Raw genomic sequence first — 17,353 nt, 5'->3', positions numbered from 1 at the left:
GACAAAAATAGAACCTGTGTTAAAATCATCATCTAATTTTTGAGTGCACTGTAATCAGTTTAGACTGATTACAATAAGGTCTGATTCACCAGTGACAGTCGTATTATTGGGCTGACAATTATAGAAAACACTGTTGCTATGGTTACATGTAATTTAATATATCTCGTGTACTGATTTAGAATGGTGGTCAATCAGTTGATTTGAACTAGTTTAGGAGTGGTGTGTCGTGTAAAGATTTAGCCGACTATTGGCAGTCAGTCAAAGCAAGTGTTTTCAGTGGCCATGGCACAATGCACATGTTATCAATATGGTTCATTTCAACACAACATGAATTCATTTGATACACAGTTTAACGGAGAGGAAGAAAGCAAAATATCCATTTTCATTACCCTAAAATGTCAACTAATTTAATTACATATTTTAGCAGTCTATAGCATCATTAAAGTATTTAAGCCCTTAGTGTAAAGCTAAAGACATACTTTAACAAATACCATACAAACACAAAATGGCCTTATCCTCCTGTTCTCAGATGCTTTATGAACACTTCTATAGTAGTTACAACTCAAAGCAAAGCACCAGTAAAAACTAGAACACATTTTATCCAGCCAGAGAGCAAGCTTCACTAACAGAATTCACTTGATATTTAAGGCAATATAAGTTCATAGAATTAGTCCTCTCAATAAAAAGAAGACATAATTAAGAAATTAACTGAATGATTTGTATATGCTGCAAACAGTAAGTGCAGCAAAGAAATTGGTTTACAGATGACTAAGAGCAAACTGTAACCCTCTATGACAGCAAATGAATTCAACTTGTTGTCCTGAAGCAGATTCCTTTGAAGAAAACAAGTAAAAGAGAAAAGAAAAGTCATTTATTCTGAGTTCAACATAAAGAACTTAATCAAAGGAAATACTTCTGTAACAACAAGAATCAAAAATATAAAATTAAAGGCAGTTACCAATCCTAAAACAGAATCCACATTCATTCATAAAGCCTGGACAGATAATAATTTATACATAGATTTCCTTAAAGGTCAGATCCACAAACTGAGAAATAGAGAAGCTCTGTCAGTTGTTCATGACAGGATGACAAACATAATGTGTTTTATAATGTTTACATTAAGCAATGAATTTAAACCAACATTTCCCCAATAACTGAGTGAATAATGCTGCTTTTATAATAAATAAAAAAATATGACAGTTGTACTATTTCATCTGCCTGTAAAACATTGTCTTTTTAATTTATATCTGAAAGTTTTAAAAAAAACTTGTCCTTAATGAGCAGTGGCAAAAGGTTTTAAAAAATAACTTCAGTTTATCCTAATATGAAGCTTTTTGCAAACTGTTAAGTTTTTGTGACCAAAAAATCACCCATATAAAAACTACTTCAAATTGAACTGAAACTATGTAAAAACTTCAGTGAATCATCAGAGACTAGTTTCCAGTTAAGAGGTGGAGTATATCATAATTTATTTTATGAAATGATCAACATTGTATTATATTTTTTATATTTGTCTGATTTTTCTCAGTTGTGTTCCAAAGCTGTATTTAGTCTAATGCTGTCAGCATAATTTCCAAAACTGTCCAGGACCATGAGAACACCATATGTGAGTTCTGTTTCAGGGTTGATTTCCACTGACACTAAGAAAAGAGAGAGCCCCTTTGTCCCTGGAGTGGGGTCAGAGCACCATGACCCCTTCCTCCTGCTTTGCCACTGTGGTGCTGGGAGTCAAAATTACTCCACTGTAAACATCTATACCCAACCCCAAGCCGTGTACATGTCCCCACCTTCACATATCTCCAACGCAAAGTTTACCATCAACAGTCCCAAACCCAACGTTGACCCTAAGCCTGAATCACTTTCACCTCAGTTTTCCAGCAACTCACCAACAGCTACAGACCTGGGAAACAGTCATGCCCAGATGTGTCATTTTCAAAACATCTGTAATTATTTGCCTCTATCATATTAACTTGTTATCCAAAATGCTACATTACCTCAGCGGGTATCATTGTAAAATAAGCTGCAAACAGGCATCTAGCTGAAGGTACTAAACTAATGTTACAATCTAAACAGACAGATAGTTCAGATATTCAGCTGACAGGTGAGCCCCCGGTTGATCAATATAGCACTTTATCAAGAACTGCTTTAAAATTAAATTATAAAACAAATAACTGTTTGTAAGCCTATTTTGGTTTTACTTTGAACTCAAAACTAGGATTTTATAATAGAATTGATAACCAGGATTAGAACTAGTGAAATACAATGACCTCATACTCAAATGCCAAGCTGCAGCTCTGAGGAGCCTGTGCTGAAGTGTCAGTTCAAGCACCAGACAGGATGTGATGCTCCTCTCATATTTGGGGTGTACTACACACCGATCAGGCATAACATTATGACCACTGGCAGGTGAAGTGAAAAACACTGACTATCTGTTACAGTGGCACCTGTCAGTATGTCCTCAAAGTTGATGTGCTGGAAGCAGGAGAAATGGATAAGTGTAAGGATCTGAGTGACTTTGACAAGGGCCAGACTGTGATGGTGAGATGACTGGGTCAGAGCATCTCCCACACTGCAGATCTTGGTGGGTGTTGGTCTGCAGTGGTTAGTACCTATCAACAGTGTCTAAGGAAGGACAAATGGTGAACTGGAGACAGGGTCATAGACGCCCACGGCTCACTGATGATGAGGTTGACCTACTGTAGATGAAACTTTTAACTTCCATTTGTATTAAAATGGATTTGAATCTTTGTTAAAAATGAGAACTACTGTACATTGGTCTCTATGAAGAGAAAGAGCCAGGGGCTGTAGTGGTGATATCACACCTAGAGTGGTGAGGCTGTTGAACTTGTCTCAACAATTCTCTCTAGCTCGTCCTCACAACCACAGTTTTCACTCCTTTTACATAAGTTCTTCACTGAATTGTAGACACATGCATGCTCTTCCTGACAGTAGAACTGTGGAAGCAAAAGGATTCACAGAAGATGCACAATGAGCCACAGAGTGACACGAGTGCCAACCAACTGCCACATTGACTCCTGCGTAAACAGTATTAGGCAGGTGGTCACAATGTTATGTCTGATCTGTGTATATTTCTTTATATTAATTTTTAAACTGTTGTCCTGAAGCATCAGTTGAATAATCACAGATGTGTTGTAAATACTATCTAGTAAGCATGATTCAAAAATATGATTTTTTTCCCAACAAACAATAAATTCTTGACCACATTACTTCTTTTCAGCCTTGTTGTTATCAGATGTCTAATAGAATCAGAATCAGAATCATATTTTCACTAAGTGCTTGACACAAATATTTGAATTAGCTTTCACAAAGGCAATGTGTTTGCCCAGGTCACATTCAAAGTTTATTTATGGAATACTTTTGAAAGACCAAGCCTAGCTGCAAATTTTATAAGGGTACATCAACCCTTGGATACATGTTAGATATTTCATCTGTGTTCCCACTACAGACAGGCGCTCATTCAGTCCATCATTTTTGTCCTATAACATAGCAAGAAGAAATGAGTTCATTCCATCGGTGGACTTCTCCCAGATGTTGGTTTCCTTGTTGAGTGTTTGCTTTTCTTTTCAGGTAGACGCTCCATGTGGTTCAGTGGGTAGAGCAGTTGTCTCCTAACCAGAGGGTCGGAGGTTTGAATCTTGGTGCCTGCAGTCCATGTGTTGAAGTGTCCTTGGGCAAGACACTGAATCCCCAAGTTGCACTCAATGGTTGAGTTGGCGCCGCAGATGGCTGCCTCGGTTCTGTACTGGAAACAAATTCCTTGTGTGTAATATACTTGGCCAAATAAAGGTGATCATCCATTCTGGGTCAGATATTGTTCAAGAGTAGGTAATTTCCTGTCTACAGTCACAAATATAATATTACACTCTGTGTGCCCATTTATGTCTTGATACAAGCTCAGCAGCATTTTACCATTGTATAGAGCCCATACTGAGACCAGAATCCACTGCTTCCCAGAAAAGAGTCTTTTGACTGAAACATTGATTGGTAATCATACAATAAACTGTAGAGTAAGTGGTTATCATCCACTTCACACTTCCAGAAATCTTAACTCTTCCTTAGCCAGTCTAGCCATGATAACGTGCTTTCTGCTGGTATGTTGTTTTTATTCGCTCAAATCCCAAAGCAGAGCAGGTTGGATTTGGAGATTTCTTATCTGCAGCTCTGATGATTAATTCCCTGCTGTTTATATGCTCTCGCAGTTGTCTAGCTCCAAATCAACCCTCATACTCAAGTACAGAGTCAGATATTCTTCTACACATGCAACAGCTGGGTGTCAGCCTCAGTTAGCAGATCCAGTGTCTGTTTGTGAGGCAGTTGTTTTGGAGCTGCAATAAATGTCAAAAAATGCTTTGACCTCTTTTATATTTATGCCAACCTCAAGACAGTAGGCTCCTTAAGCAAGTCTTGAAGTTTTCAAAACATCTTGCTGCCTCAGTGGAATTAGGACCATAGTCATTCTGAAATCGAGAATCCACAGTGGGTTGTTGAGCTACTTCCACATCTGGAACCATCTCCTACCCAGATGTCCACCACCCCTCCCACCCAAATTTTCAATGTATTCAATTTCCCTCCACCAATGACTCTGGGTGCTATGCTTCCCACACTTATTCCTAAATTCTTTTCCTTTCAACACCATCCTGCTCATCCCCCTCCCCCCCGCCCCATGCCAGTCTTCTGGCGGGGGGGCGGGAGGGCTCGTGCCGCTAGAGAGCTGTAATCTGAGTTAGTTCTGTGTTGGAGTTCCCTCTTCCCTGTGTCTCTCCCATCTGTGGGGGGTCTAACCCCACCAAGGGGAGTTCCATGCCTAGTCATGCTGGATTAGGTGTCCCTCCCCCAGGCCCCCCGCCATCTCCAGCCTTGCAGCTGTAGGCTGCCGCAACCTCTCTGGCAATACTCCTCATTCTGCCTGATTGCTGGGTGTCAAGGCGGAATGGAGATGGTTGGCAGAACTCACGGAAGCAGCGCTTGAAGTTCTCATCCAGGAAAGCATAGAGGACAGGATTCAAGCTGCTGTTGACATAGCCCAGTGCAATACAGAAGTGCATCAGGACAACTGTGGACAAGCTACTCAAGTTGAAGCCCAGTGACTGAGCCATTACCATGATCTGGATGGGTGTCCAACAGACAACGAATGCTGCCACGACCACCAGGACCATCCGGGTGATGCGCCGCAGGTTCCGGTCCTTTTCTTTAGAACCAGACAGGATGCGAACATTGCGTAGGCGCTTGACCATCAGGCTGTAGCAGACACTGATGATAGCCACAGGGATGAGGAAAGAGAAGAGGAAGACACAGGTGCCAAAGACTGAATCCCAGTGACTCTTTGGTTCAGGTAAAGCCACAATGCACTCAATACCTAGATGCGTTGGAGAAGAAGAGAAAAAAAAAGTTAGTTGCATGATGTGGTCAAAACCTTGACTGAACTAGAAGGTGACACACTAGGTCCAGGGTATATTAAGGCTAAGTTGATATAACCACTAAAAGCATGGCAACACTCTTGTTCTATCCAAAGAGGTCTGTGTGATTAGTTATGCTGGAGCTGTTTCACACTCAAAACCTATAACATTTCAAAAGCCCTGTCCTTCTTGGTGCCCAGCCAGGTTCCCAGATTGAGCTCTGTTGTATGTATCTGGACCATGAGCAGAGCCTTGGGGAGTCATGAGTGTATTGGCAACTAGCTTGTTAGTTATCAAGTTAAAACTCAACCACTGTCCAGTTGCTGGATAGTTTATTTTTCACTACTACTTGTGTACTTCACTACTTGTGTTGAGCTGGGATAAACAAGTGTGGATGGGCAAGGATGATTTTATTTTCCTCCAAACATAAGCCTTTATTTACACCTTATACAATTAAGATGGGATAAAACCTACTATTATATTACAGCTAACAATATGCATAAAATCTGAATACAAATGTATTTATTAAAAATGCAGATTAGGTGGTGATAACAAAACAAAACAGGCACACAGAATAAAAAAAATCTGCATCTATAGTAGGAACATGATAACAGAGGTACAAAGGAGACAAAGTATGACAGGAGATGAGTTTTCACAGGGAGACAGGATTAATCAGTTTAATCATAATACTGTCTGCAGCTAAAGCAGGGGAAGGCCAGGGTGGAAAGGAAAAGACAAGGTGATAAATGTGCCTGAATCAATAGAGAGATAAGAAGAGACAGGTCAAATTAAAGAAAGAGAATGAATGACTATAGAGTTTCAGTGTAAGCTGGAGGGCTACTCAACCTCTGCATTATACTGTAAAAGCTAAAAGAAGCATTTAAAAAAATAAAACAAATATGATATAGTAAAAGTTGTACAAACATCCTAATAATTTAAATATAAACTTACTGGCAGAATAAATGAGGAAAGTATCTACTATAGGTACGGAATATGCTGGTTTACTGAGTAATGAGTAGGACACTAAATGCTATGAAACATCTACAGTTATAGAGAGAGAGAGAGGGAGATGAGACTTGCATTTTCAGCCTAAACCACCACAGAGAATAGCATTCCAGTCCTCCTGACAAGACTGAATTAATTCACCTCGTTTGCTGAAATTTAAGTTACGTATAAACTCTGGAGAAAACCCTCTCAACATGCAGAAAGCAGTTAACACCAAAATGAAAAGAAATTACAAAAGTGACTCCTAAACAGCAATGAACCGCTAAAAGACAAACCTCTCCAGCTAATAAGAAGAAATTTCTATTAGTTTCAAGAGAGTCAGTTCCAAACAGGCAAAGGAGAAAAAGAGCAAGGATGAACAACTGATTTCATCTTTAACAAGAGTACATGCATTTACAGAGCTGAATTGGTGGACTGACATGTTATATAGCAAGTTGTATGTTGTTTATGAGAAAAGCGTCTGTTTCCCACTTTTTAAAAACATGTTAGCATAGATAAGTTTTAGTATTAACTGGTAATTGGATCTAAATATAAGGTACAGCTGGGGCTAATAGGAGGACCATTACATTTGCAAGTATTTGCAGGTACTTGATCAAAAGCCAAAGATATCTTGATGTGAAGAGGATGCTAGTGGAAACATTCATGAAGCTTCAAATCTTTAACTGTTTTTCCTAAGAGGGACATACTGTAAATGCATGTACCAAATTTAATGGTAATTCATATGATAGATTTCATGCTATTTCACTAAAAGCCAAGCATGTCAATCTGAGAAGTCAGGGGATTATTAAAGTTAGTATAATTTATCTTCTAGGCACCATGACTGTCTGTACAAAAGGCCAGTGCAATAACAAAATCAAAAATTCCATTCTCATTTTCAACACAGTGAAATTGCCTGAATTTGAGGGTTTGAAATACACAAAATCATTTTCTCCAGATATTCTTAACAAATATCAGGGTTTTGTCTTTAGTAACAAAGAAACGTGTCACCCAGTGCGACAGAGTTGTTTCCCTGATGAGTTTTTAAGCGTTCTGAACAACAGTGGAGGTCTATGGCACAGGCTGATCCAGGACCGACACACTGACATATATTAACAGTGTGTAGAGGCAAATCATTTATGGTCTTAGTCTCTGTATCCTTTAATACTTTCTCACTTAGTCAGCCTGATGAAAGCACTGTGTGCACTGAGCTTACAAGCACAAAGAGTAAAAAAAGTTAAATTCTCCTGGAATACACACAAAATCAATCAAATTTTGAATTTAAATGACATCAATGTGAATTGTGGCTTTTTAGTGTAGCAGGAAGGTGGACAAAAGTTGGCACTGTCTGTGTGCCCTTTAATTACTTTTATTATTATAATGATCCTGCACTAGCAATTGTTTCTAATGACTTAGTAAATTACAACTCCCTGATAACTTGACCGTTTTTCCAGAATTTAATAAAAGAACTCCACTTGAACATAAAAGAAAATTTTCTACTTCAAAATGGTTCTCTTTTTTTAAACTGTATTTTTGAAATATTAAGTAATAAATCAGTAGGTGTTTTTATTTATCCTCCACTGAAACCAATAACTTCTCTTACAAATGATGCCGTGCTCCGGGCAATATAAGAAGCATAAATGCAGTGTTTTTGTTTTGAATTAAATATTTAAACTTGGAAAGATAAGACAGCATACACACACACTAGTTAAGGCCAGATCAAAGAAAAATAAATTGGAACAGCTGAGCGAGAAGCGTGTTTTATTATTCTGTTTTTATCCAATGCGTCTTGCAGTGTGCATGGGGGTGTCCCCTGTAAAAATGAAAGTCGTAGCGCTGGGTCCATAACTGACACATTTCAAACACTGATCAAAAACACAGTAAAAGTCAGGTGAAAGGATGGGGATAGTAATTACTGCTCGAAAGGGCTGTGAAGTTTGTGTGATTTATAAAAAATTGTTTTAGATGGATCCCTGTTCCCTGAGGCAGAATGTGGTGGAAATGAAGATGCTAAAACTAAATGAGAACAACATCAACACATACAGTAGAGTAATAGTATTGATCCCTGTAGAGAAACAACCCCTTTTCCAGGAGGATCAGTGGTCAACCATAGTTGTGACGTCTAAATTCAGGGACTACACTGATTCATCACTCGTCTACATGTTTTAAGTAGTGAGAATCCATCCATCCATTTCCAGCTGCTTATCCAGGGCTGCGTTGTGGTGGCGGCAGGTTCAACAGGGCAGTCCAGCATATTCAAATAAAAATCAAATCAAATTTTATTTGTATAGCACCAAATCACAACAAAAGTCATCTCAGGACACTTTACAAAGTAAGGTCTAGACCTTATTGTTATCACTATTAGTACAGAGGGAAAACCCAAGAAATCCCCTTGAGCTGCACTTGGCCACAGTGGGGAGGAAAAACTCCCTTTAATGGAAGAAACCTCCGACAGACCCCGGTTCCGGTTCTTGTTGGGCGGCCTTCTGCCTCGACCGGTTGGGGTGAGTGGATAGAGGAGAGAGAAAAGAAAAGAGAAGCAACAAACAATGAAACACTGGTCAGGTTGATGTGGCCGGTGACTGCTCATCAGAAACACAGAGCTCCAAAGCCAGAGTCACCTGCAGGAAAGTACAGGGAGAGAGAGAGGACACACTACGGGAGAGGGGAGACACACAGTTAGTGATGTGTAATGGTGGCATATAGATGCATGGAGAGAGAGGAGAGGGGAGGGGAAAGAAACAGGGATGCTTCAAGGGATGTGACAGTTACTGTGACTAGGTGGGGTGGATTCATTTAGACTGACATTCTTCCTGCTGTAACCAGGTTTCACTAAGACACAATAAATCAATGTGATGTTCACTTATCAAATCATTCACTAACAGAGATGGACGAGAGAGATCTGATATGTAATAGTCCACATTTGATTGTCCTGTTATTTTGTTCTATAAGAGAAGTAGTCTTAATTTTAAATACGTTCTTATGAATAACTTTAGGTGGTTGGGGGGCAGACACAGTCTCTATGGGGTCCTGGGAGTTCTGGGTGGTTAGCAGCTGCAAAGAGACGCAGAGAGGCATGTAAAACTGTGACACTGCATCCTGGTCTCAATTCTGGGTTGTTATAATTTAGGCTGTAAAATAAACTTGTCCAGATTTCTAGATCCATCCAAAGTGGGATGGATGTCGTCTCTACTAATCAGACCAGGTTTTCCCCAAAATGTTTTCCGGTTGTCTATGAAACCACATCATTTTCTGAACACCACTTAGCCAGCTGCTGAATGACCACACGTGGCTAAACATGTCATCACTTGCATGATTGAGAAGTGGCTGCGATGAGAGTCAGTGTCTTCAAGTCTCCAGTGAAAAACTGTGGACTGCTCCTTTTAGGTTGGGAAAGAGGTGCTAGTGTACCTCAAGTGAAGGAGTTTAGGTGTCTCAGGGTCATGTTCATGAGGGTAAAATGGAGCTGAGCTTGACAGGTGGGTTCATGAAGAGGAAGCTGAATCAGAAGGCAAAGCTTTCAATTTACCAACCAGTCTACAGTATATTCCATCCATCTTCTATGGTCACAAGCTTTGGGCAGTGACTGAAAGAATTAGATTGCAAATACAAGTCACTAAAAAAAGAATGTTTCCCCCATAGGGTGGAAAGTTCCCCTTTGTTTGTCAGACAGCGGTGACATTTCTGACAGCAAACCTTACAGACATTTTGATTTATTATTATTATTATTAACTAAAATTTTGTTCTCATTCTGCTCAAAGACCAGCTGACAGCTCATCAGTACACTGGTGCAAAACATTCAGACCTCAATAACAGCTTCAGCTCATAAACAGCTGCACTCTGGTCACACAGTGAAACTGCTAGTTTGAAGGTAGTCTGATACATTCTGACCCAAACTTGCAACTGTCTTTTCTGGTTCATTTCTGAATAATGAATAAGAAGGGAAAAGAGGCCAATACTCCAACAACACTTAAAAAATAGCTTTTGACCATTGTGTTTCTACTTGTGGCTTTCATCATACAACACAATAGAGGTGTTAGGTTATTTCTTAGTTAGATAGATATGGATTAGAGATCTGTTGTCTAGAAATGTTTAGTGCAGACAGGGTGACTAGCTTTGCTGTAACTATTCAGCCTGCAGTGAGGACTGCAGGCACGCCAAGGTTACAGGAAAAGAGCTTTTAGGGTCAACTGTAATGCTAGTCTTAATATTTGTCTTAATGTGTAAGGTTATGTCCAATTGTTTAGATACACACCACGAAAACAACAGTCACGCACCTTGACTTTTCCTCATGTTTTGGCTAAACGATAGAGCAGCTGCAAAGCTTGCTTATCGGGTGGCGTCACGGTTTGACGCCCCTTGTAGCATGGGCTAGCCCAAAAATGATTAATATTATATAGGTTGTTGGGTCCAGAGATCTTGAGCTTTTCTGCTGCCTGCGCACAGGCAGAGGGGTGAGAGAGCTCTGGGCGTGTAATGTGAATTTTACCTGTGATCCTCTGAATAAACCAGCACGGTTATTTTTTATAAAATCTAAAGCAGCCTCTTTCGTCTCATTGAGAGTTCCTGGTTTGAAAGAACCGGAAGAAGCTACAAAGAAATAATAGCTTATAAGGGCACATTTAAATCTCTGTGGAGGTTAGGGAGTCAAATAAGGTGAAGACATTTATCACCAAACTATATTTTTCTCAGTACAACTGGTTTTCTGCTAGGAGAAAAATTTTCTCACATAATTTAGATTATGGGCATGGTTAGAGCCCTTTAACTGGGGCACGTGCCCCAGTAAACTCACGCATTCCAGTTTTCCTATATTTGGCAGTGGATTAGTTCAGACTGATAATAACTGGAAATGAATTGATTTGTTGCTCTAGTCCAGAATGTCAATGCAAAATACAAGCTGAGTGGACAGGGTTCATATACCACGATGCACATGTACACATGTCGTGCACATAGTACAAAGTTTATAAGCAATGAAGTTTATGGTAATATTGTCAAAAACATGTTAATTCAATTATTATTGAAGTCTTAGGTGGAGGCATAGTGGTCTACATTATATTAAGAGTACTTTGTCTTTTTTCAAATTATTTTATTTTGATATAATTCCTGTACCTAACATGTAATCTAGTATGTTTTTACAGGGTTAACCGTGCAAATTTGTGTATGGCTCTTACAAAAGAAAAAAAATCAGCTTCAAGGCTTATTTTGCTAGATTATTTATCATATTGCAGGTCCACACCAGCACAGCATTACTGCGCTGAAACATTAACATGTGGAAACAGTTTAAAGTAATGCTTTTCCACACTTATGTGCACAATCATACACTATATGCACCTGTAAATGATGTTTTCCCACACTTTTCCACAGATGTGAATCCAAATATACGCACATATGCCCACATACATGTACTTACATGCCCTGTAGGTATTATGTTCTGATGGGAAATAAAGCCATTCAACATTTGATTCAATTCTCTGGAGAGATACCGTTTTTCACAAATGAGAGCTTTTATAATTTACCCAGAGTCTCAGCTGCATCAGTGCCCACACATTTCAACATATAAAAACATGCACAATAATGGAATACGTTGATGTGTGCACACAGAATAAGTGCACTTTTCTGTACTGTATTTTGACAGGAGAAATGAAATACTAAACTCTCATCTCTCTGACAAGCTGATGTTTTACAGGTGAAAATCTCAGCAAGAGGACGTGTTGCTGTTGCATCAAAGCTTTTCTGTAGCACTGGATGCTGCATGAGAAAAGGTCAAGAAACAATCCCTCCTCAGTAGCTGTTAGCAGCAATCACTCAGTGTCTGGTTCAAATGATCTCACCTCTTGAAATGTCAATGGATGACTCTGTTTCTAAACAAACCTGCATTGCTATATTTTTCATTTGTTCATGCAATGACCATTAGCGGTTAACCTTCACTAATTAATGTTGAAAGAGGCAAAGTGGGATAATAGTTTGTTGCTCCCATAAAGAATGTCACAGTTCCTCTCAGGTGAGGCGCTCTCCACCATTTTCTTTTGTGTCATGGCTTTTTAAAAATTTCTGCCTTTTTTAAAACGTTTTCTGGAAAAGTCCTCCGAAATCCACGTGCTTCTGCACTGCCAACTCTGTCTCCTAGAAACTCTGTTAATGTACTATTAAACTCTCTTCCCAGTTATGTTGTGGTGGCAACCTAATCACCGGCTGGAATATGTGCAGAGGTTGTTTTTTTTTTAAATACATAAATGCACCCCAACCACTTCCTGGTGGCAGGTGTATAAGGCACATGAGTGTCACACCAGAAACTAAAGTTCCCATCCACAGGCCTGCCTGTGATGTTTAAGAAACAAAAGCACACATACAAACACATATTATATGAAGTCACTATGAATGTTATTTATGAAACCAGACCACAATCGATCCCTAATTGTATCCAAATGTGTGTAAACTGAAATATGTAAATATACAACCTCAATTCCAGAAAAATCTGCGAGGTGAGGAGACTACCCATTTTAGTTTTGAAAGAGAAATGTTTTGCTATTTCTGCTTGATATAGGATTTCAGCTGCTCAACAGTTTGGGGCCTCCTTTGTCATATTTCTCACTTCATAATGCACTAAATGTTTTCAGTGAGTGACAGATCGGGACTACAGGCAGGCCAGTTTAACACCCAGACTCTTATTACAGAGTCATGTTGTTAAATACATGCAGAATGTGGTTTTTGGCATTGTCTTGCTGAAATAAACAAGCCATTCACTGAAAATGGTATCATCTGGATGGCTGCATATCTTCTTCCAAAGCCTGTTATACATTGTTCAACATTTATGATGCCTTCACAATGTGCATAACCAGCCAGATGGTCCCTCTCCTCTTTAGGCTGGAGAACGTCCATCGTTTCCACAAAGAATTTTAACTTTTGGTTTGTCAGAACACAGGACAGTTTCCATTTTACCTCAGTCCATCTTGAATGAGCCCAGAGAAGGTGGCAGTGTGTCTTTTTCTTTGCATGGTGGAGTTGTAACTTGCATTTGTGGATGCAGTGACAAACCTGCCCACTGGCAGTGGATTTCAGAGATGTTCCTGAGCCCGGACAGTGATTCCCACTATAGAATCATATCTTTTTTAATGCAGTTTTGACTGATGGCCAGAAGATCACGGCCATTCAGTCATGGTTTTCAGCCTCATCTTTTACTTACAGATCTGTCTCAAGATTATCTGAATCTTTTCATAATATTATGTACCAGAGGTGATGAAACCCCCAAATCTTTGCAATTTTGCATTTATAAACGTTATTCATCACACAGAGTGGTGAACCTCACCCCATCCTTACTCCTAAAGGCCTCGGCCTCTCTGGGATGCTCTTATTATACTCAATCATTTTATTGACCTGATGAACCTACGTACAGACGTGGACAAAATTGTTGGTACCCTTTTGTTAAAGAAAGAGAAACTCACAATGGTCACTGAAATAATGTTAAACTGACAAAAGTAATAATAAATGAACATTTACTGAAAATTAACTAATGAAAATCAGTCATTGCTTTTGAATTGTGGTTCAACAAAAGCATTTTAAAAAACAAACTAATGAAACTGGCCTGAACAAAAATGAAGGTACCCTTAACTTAATATTTTGTTGCACAACCTTTTGAGGCAATCACTGCAATCAAGTAATTTCTGTAACTCCCAATGAGACTTCTGGACCTGTCGACAGGTATTTTGGCCCACTCCTCGTGAACAAACTGCCCTAGCTGTCTTAGGTTTGAAGGATGCCTTCTCCAGACTACATGTTTCAGCTCTTTCCACAGATGTTCAATAGGATTTAGATCAGGGCTCATAGAAGACCACTTCAGAAGAGTCCAATGTTTTGTTCTTAGCTATTCTTGGGTGTTTTCATAATACAGGTCTCAGAACACTTATTTTACATAAAACCACAGAACAAGCCAAATGAATTTATTGCTGTAGGCCACCTGCTCTGTCATATTGGAGGATTCTGTAGAAACCATTTTACTGTATATTCACAGTCAAATGCAGGAGTTAATCTTGACAAATGGATGATGAACTTTACATTTATTCTTGTTTCTTTTCAGTTTCTTTTCTTTAAATTTCTACTCCTTTGCTACTAACCCTTCCACTTTGGCTCATTCTGAAACAGTTTAATTGCTGCTGTCTTTCTATCCTTATATTTCTTTTGCCATGTGTTTCTTTAACACATTCTTCCTTTGCCTCTCCACATTATGACTCACTCTGTTTCGTCTTTACTATACTTCTTTCTTTTATATAAACCAGGATAAGTGTCCCATCCTGATTTCCATTTCACAGTGGATGGTTCTCCATCCCTGCTTGCCTTCTCATTCATCACTTCTTTCTCCTCTATTGCATTTTGCCTCATATTTTCTTTTCCTCCACCTTGGACAGGCATAGTTTTCCCTTGGTTTAGCTTGTCTAATCTATTTCTTTGTAGTTCCTCGATTACACTCTCGTACTTTCCTCAGATTTATTGTTTTTCTGTTCACTGTGCTTAAACCCCCTATGTTCCTGCACTGTCTTGTCTCTTGTTCTCACCATTTGGTCTACTTTTGTTTGTTTTGTTTCTTTAACTATATTCTCAAAAACACTTTCTACAACTGTTTTTTTTTTTGCCTTTTCTAGTTTGCTTTCATTTCTTTTTTTTTTACCCTCTCTCTTTCTCTCTCTACTAATCTGTCTATATTTTTTGTCCTCCCCAAACACATACATGAGGGTCAGAACATCAGGAACAACTCTGAATATAATGTAGTCCAGTACAACACCACCTTTAACTATGATCTCCATAATAAATATATAATTGAATTTAGACATTATGACAGTTTCACTAAAAACATTGTGAGCTTCATAAACACAGATGTTAAAGTGGAAGTGTTGCACTGAAGTGCATATGACTGTACAGGTGTGCCTAATAAATTGGCTGGTGAATGTACGTTGCTTCTAAGTTGTAAGCAAGTTTAATAAAAGCCCTTTGTTTATCACTAATGGTTCTGGACCTTTGACCTTGAACAGAAATCTGGTTTGGACCATTAAGTTTGCTTCCTCTCAGTCCATGTGTACAAGAGCTAGGGTTCATATAAGGGGCAGTGTATTCAAATTACCAAAGCTGCAGCTATGCTCATTTAGATCATTACTATTGGTAAATATGCCACTAAATTGAAAAAATGTGGTGTATACCTTTATGAAAGGTATAGTAAATATCCCCCTAAGAGCCTACAGCCATTGTCTGTGAAGATTTACTTAGGCACAGTGGTGCTTTGAACTAAATGCTAATAGTAGCATGCTGAAATACTTACAGTGTAAATAACAGGTTGATCATTAGCAAGTAATATTTACAGTGGTCACCATTTTAGTTTAGAGTGCGGGCATGCACCCTATCAGATCACAGGTAGGGTAGGACCCAAAATGCAGACACAAGCTGAGGGATAGTTCTAGCGGAATTTTAATAAATGATACTGGACAAGAGACTAAGGGAAAAAAAATACAAGGAGCTCAACCTGACTAAGAGTAGCAAAGAATACCAATAAGCTTAACTAAACAGTTTGATCAGAGAGCTAGGAGCTAGACAAACTAATCAAGGATCACACTGACAGATACTGTATATACAAACTCAAACAAACAAACAAACAAACAAACAAACCAAAACCAAAAGTAGCCAGGACAGAATCAAACAGGAGACGGCTACAGGACTTACAATACGGACATGCAGGGTGTTGTGACTGAGGGGAAAGGAGTTGAATATAAAGGCTGAAGACCAGAGGATAATGAATGACAGGTGGAGACAATGAATGGTGATTAGGAACCACGGTAAAGCTGAGGCAGGAGAGGTGATGTGAAACAGGAAGTCAGACCAAAATAAAAACACAACAACAGGAAGCGAGTCCAAATCGTAAGAGCTAATTAGCACTAAACAGACATAGATGCAGGTATTTCAGGTTTTTGGCTATATCACATTAGAAAATTTATCAGATGATGGTGATACATAAAATGTCAACAAAGTCATTAGGGTTTATCTTCAGTAAATCATGAATGTCGGAACCAAATTTTGTACCAATCTACTGAGTAGATAGTTCCGATATTTTACAACATAATAAAAAAAACACTGACCTACTGTTAGCACTAGAGCAAAATTTAGAGCATCAAAGTCATTACAATTAATGTTTTGTGGCTCTTGGATATCTTGTGATAGGCTGGCAACCTGTCCAGGGTGCACCCCTCTGGACTCTATTAATGAATGAGTGGTATAGATAATGGATGGATGGATGGATCTTGCATATCTGTCTGAATGGCAATCCTTCTGGAAGATATTTCAGTCTGGATCAAAGTGGGAACCAACTGATGGCCATTTCCATTCCAATACAGCTAGAAGTCTCTAACATGTTGATCTCGAGGTACCAGCAGCTCACTCTTTGTTTTGGAGAAGCTCGCCTAAAGGTTTATAGAATAGGCAGCAGAATGTACAAACTGTACTGTAAATGTACTGCACTGCAAAGTTTATTGATCTTGTTTGGTTCAGAGATCAGTATGCATACATATTTAACTAGTAATATAATATATGAGTAGCTTTCGCCCACTTTTGTCTTTTTTTCAAAGTTGCTCTTTGGAGACCCCTGAGCTAAAACATGACTAAAAAGACATAATTATGGACAGTGGGACCATAAAGGACACATTTTGGACATCTAATGGACAGAATTACATTGTGTGCACAATTATTAGGCAAGTGAGTATTTTGACCATATCATCATTTTATCCATAATTTCCAACTCCAAGCAGTATAAACTTGAATGCTTATTGGACTTAATGCATATCAGGTGATGTGTTTTAGTGTAACGAGGGAGGGTGTGGCCTAAGGAGATCAACACCCTATATCAAGGTGTGCATAATTATTAGGCAGAATGTTCTCCTCTGGAAAAATGGGCCAAAAAAGAGATTTAACTGACTCTG

At 38.9% G+C, this 17,353-nt stretch overlaps 1 protein-coding gene across 1 annotated transcript in view; it reads right to left on the bottom strand.

The window, feature by feature from the left end:
• Nucleotides 1-3,744: 3,744 nt before the first annotated feature.
• oprl1 (opiate receptor-like 1) overlaps nucleotides 3,745-17,353 on the bottom strand; it is a 205,352-nt gene continuing 191,743 nt past the window's right edge. Inside the window, exon 6 of the mRNA XM_020615055.1 lies at nucleotides 3,745-5,377. Within this exon, the coding sequence (XP_020470711.1) occupies nucleotides 4,830-5,377 (548 nt within the window). The 3' untranslated portion in view covers nucleotides 3,745-4,829. The remainder of the gene's footprint in view (nucleotides 5,378-17,353) is intronic.

The sequence above is a fragment of the Monopterus albus genome, unplaced genomic scaffold (genome assembly GCF_001952655.1).
Source record: "Monopterus albus unplaced genomic scaffold, M_albus_1.0 scaffold157.1, whole genome shotgun sequence".
In the NCBI taxonomy this organism is placed as follows: domain Eukaryota; kingdom Metazoa; phylum Chordata; class Actinopteri; order Synbranchiformes; family Synbranchidae; genus Monopterus; species Monopterus albus.
This window is presented reverse-complemented; position numbering and strand designations above follow the sequence as displayed.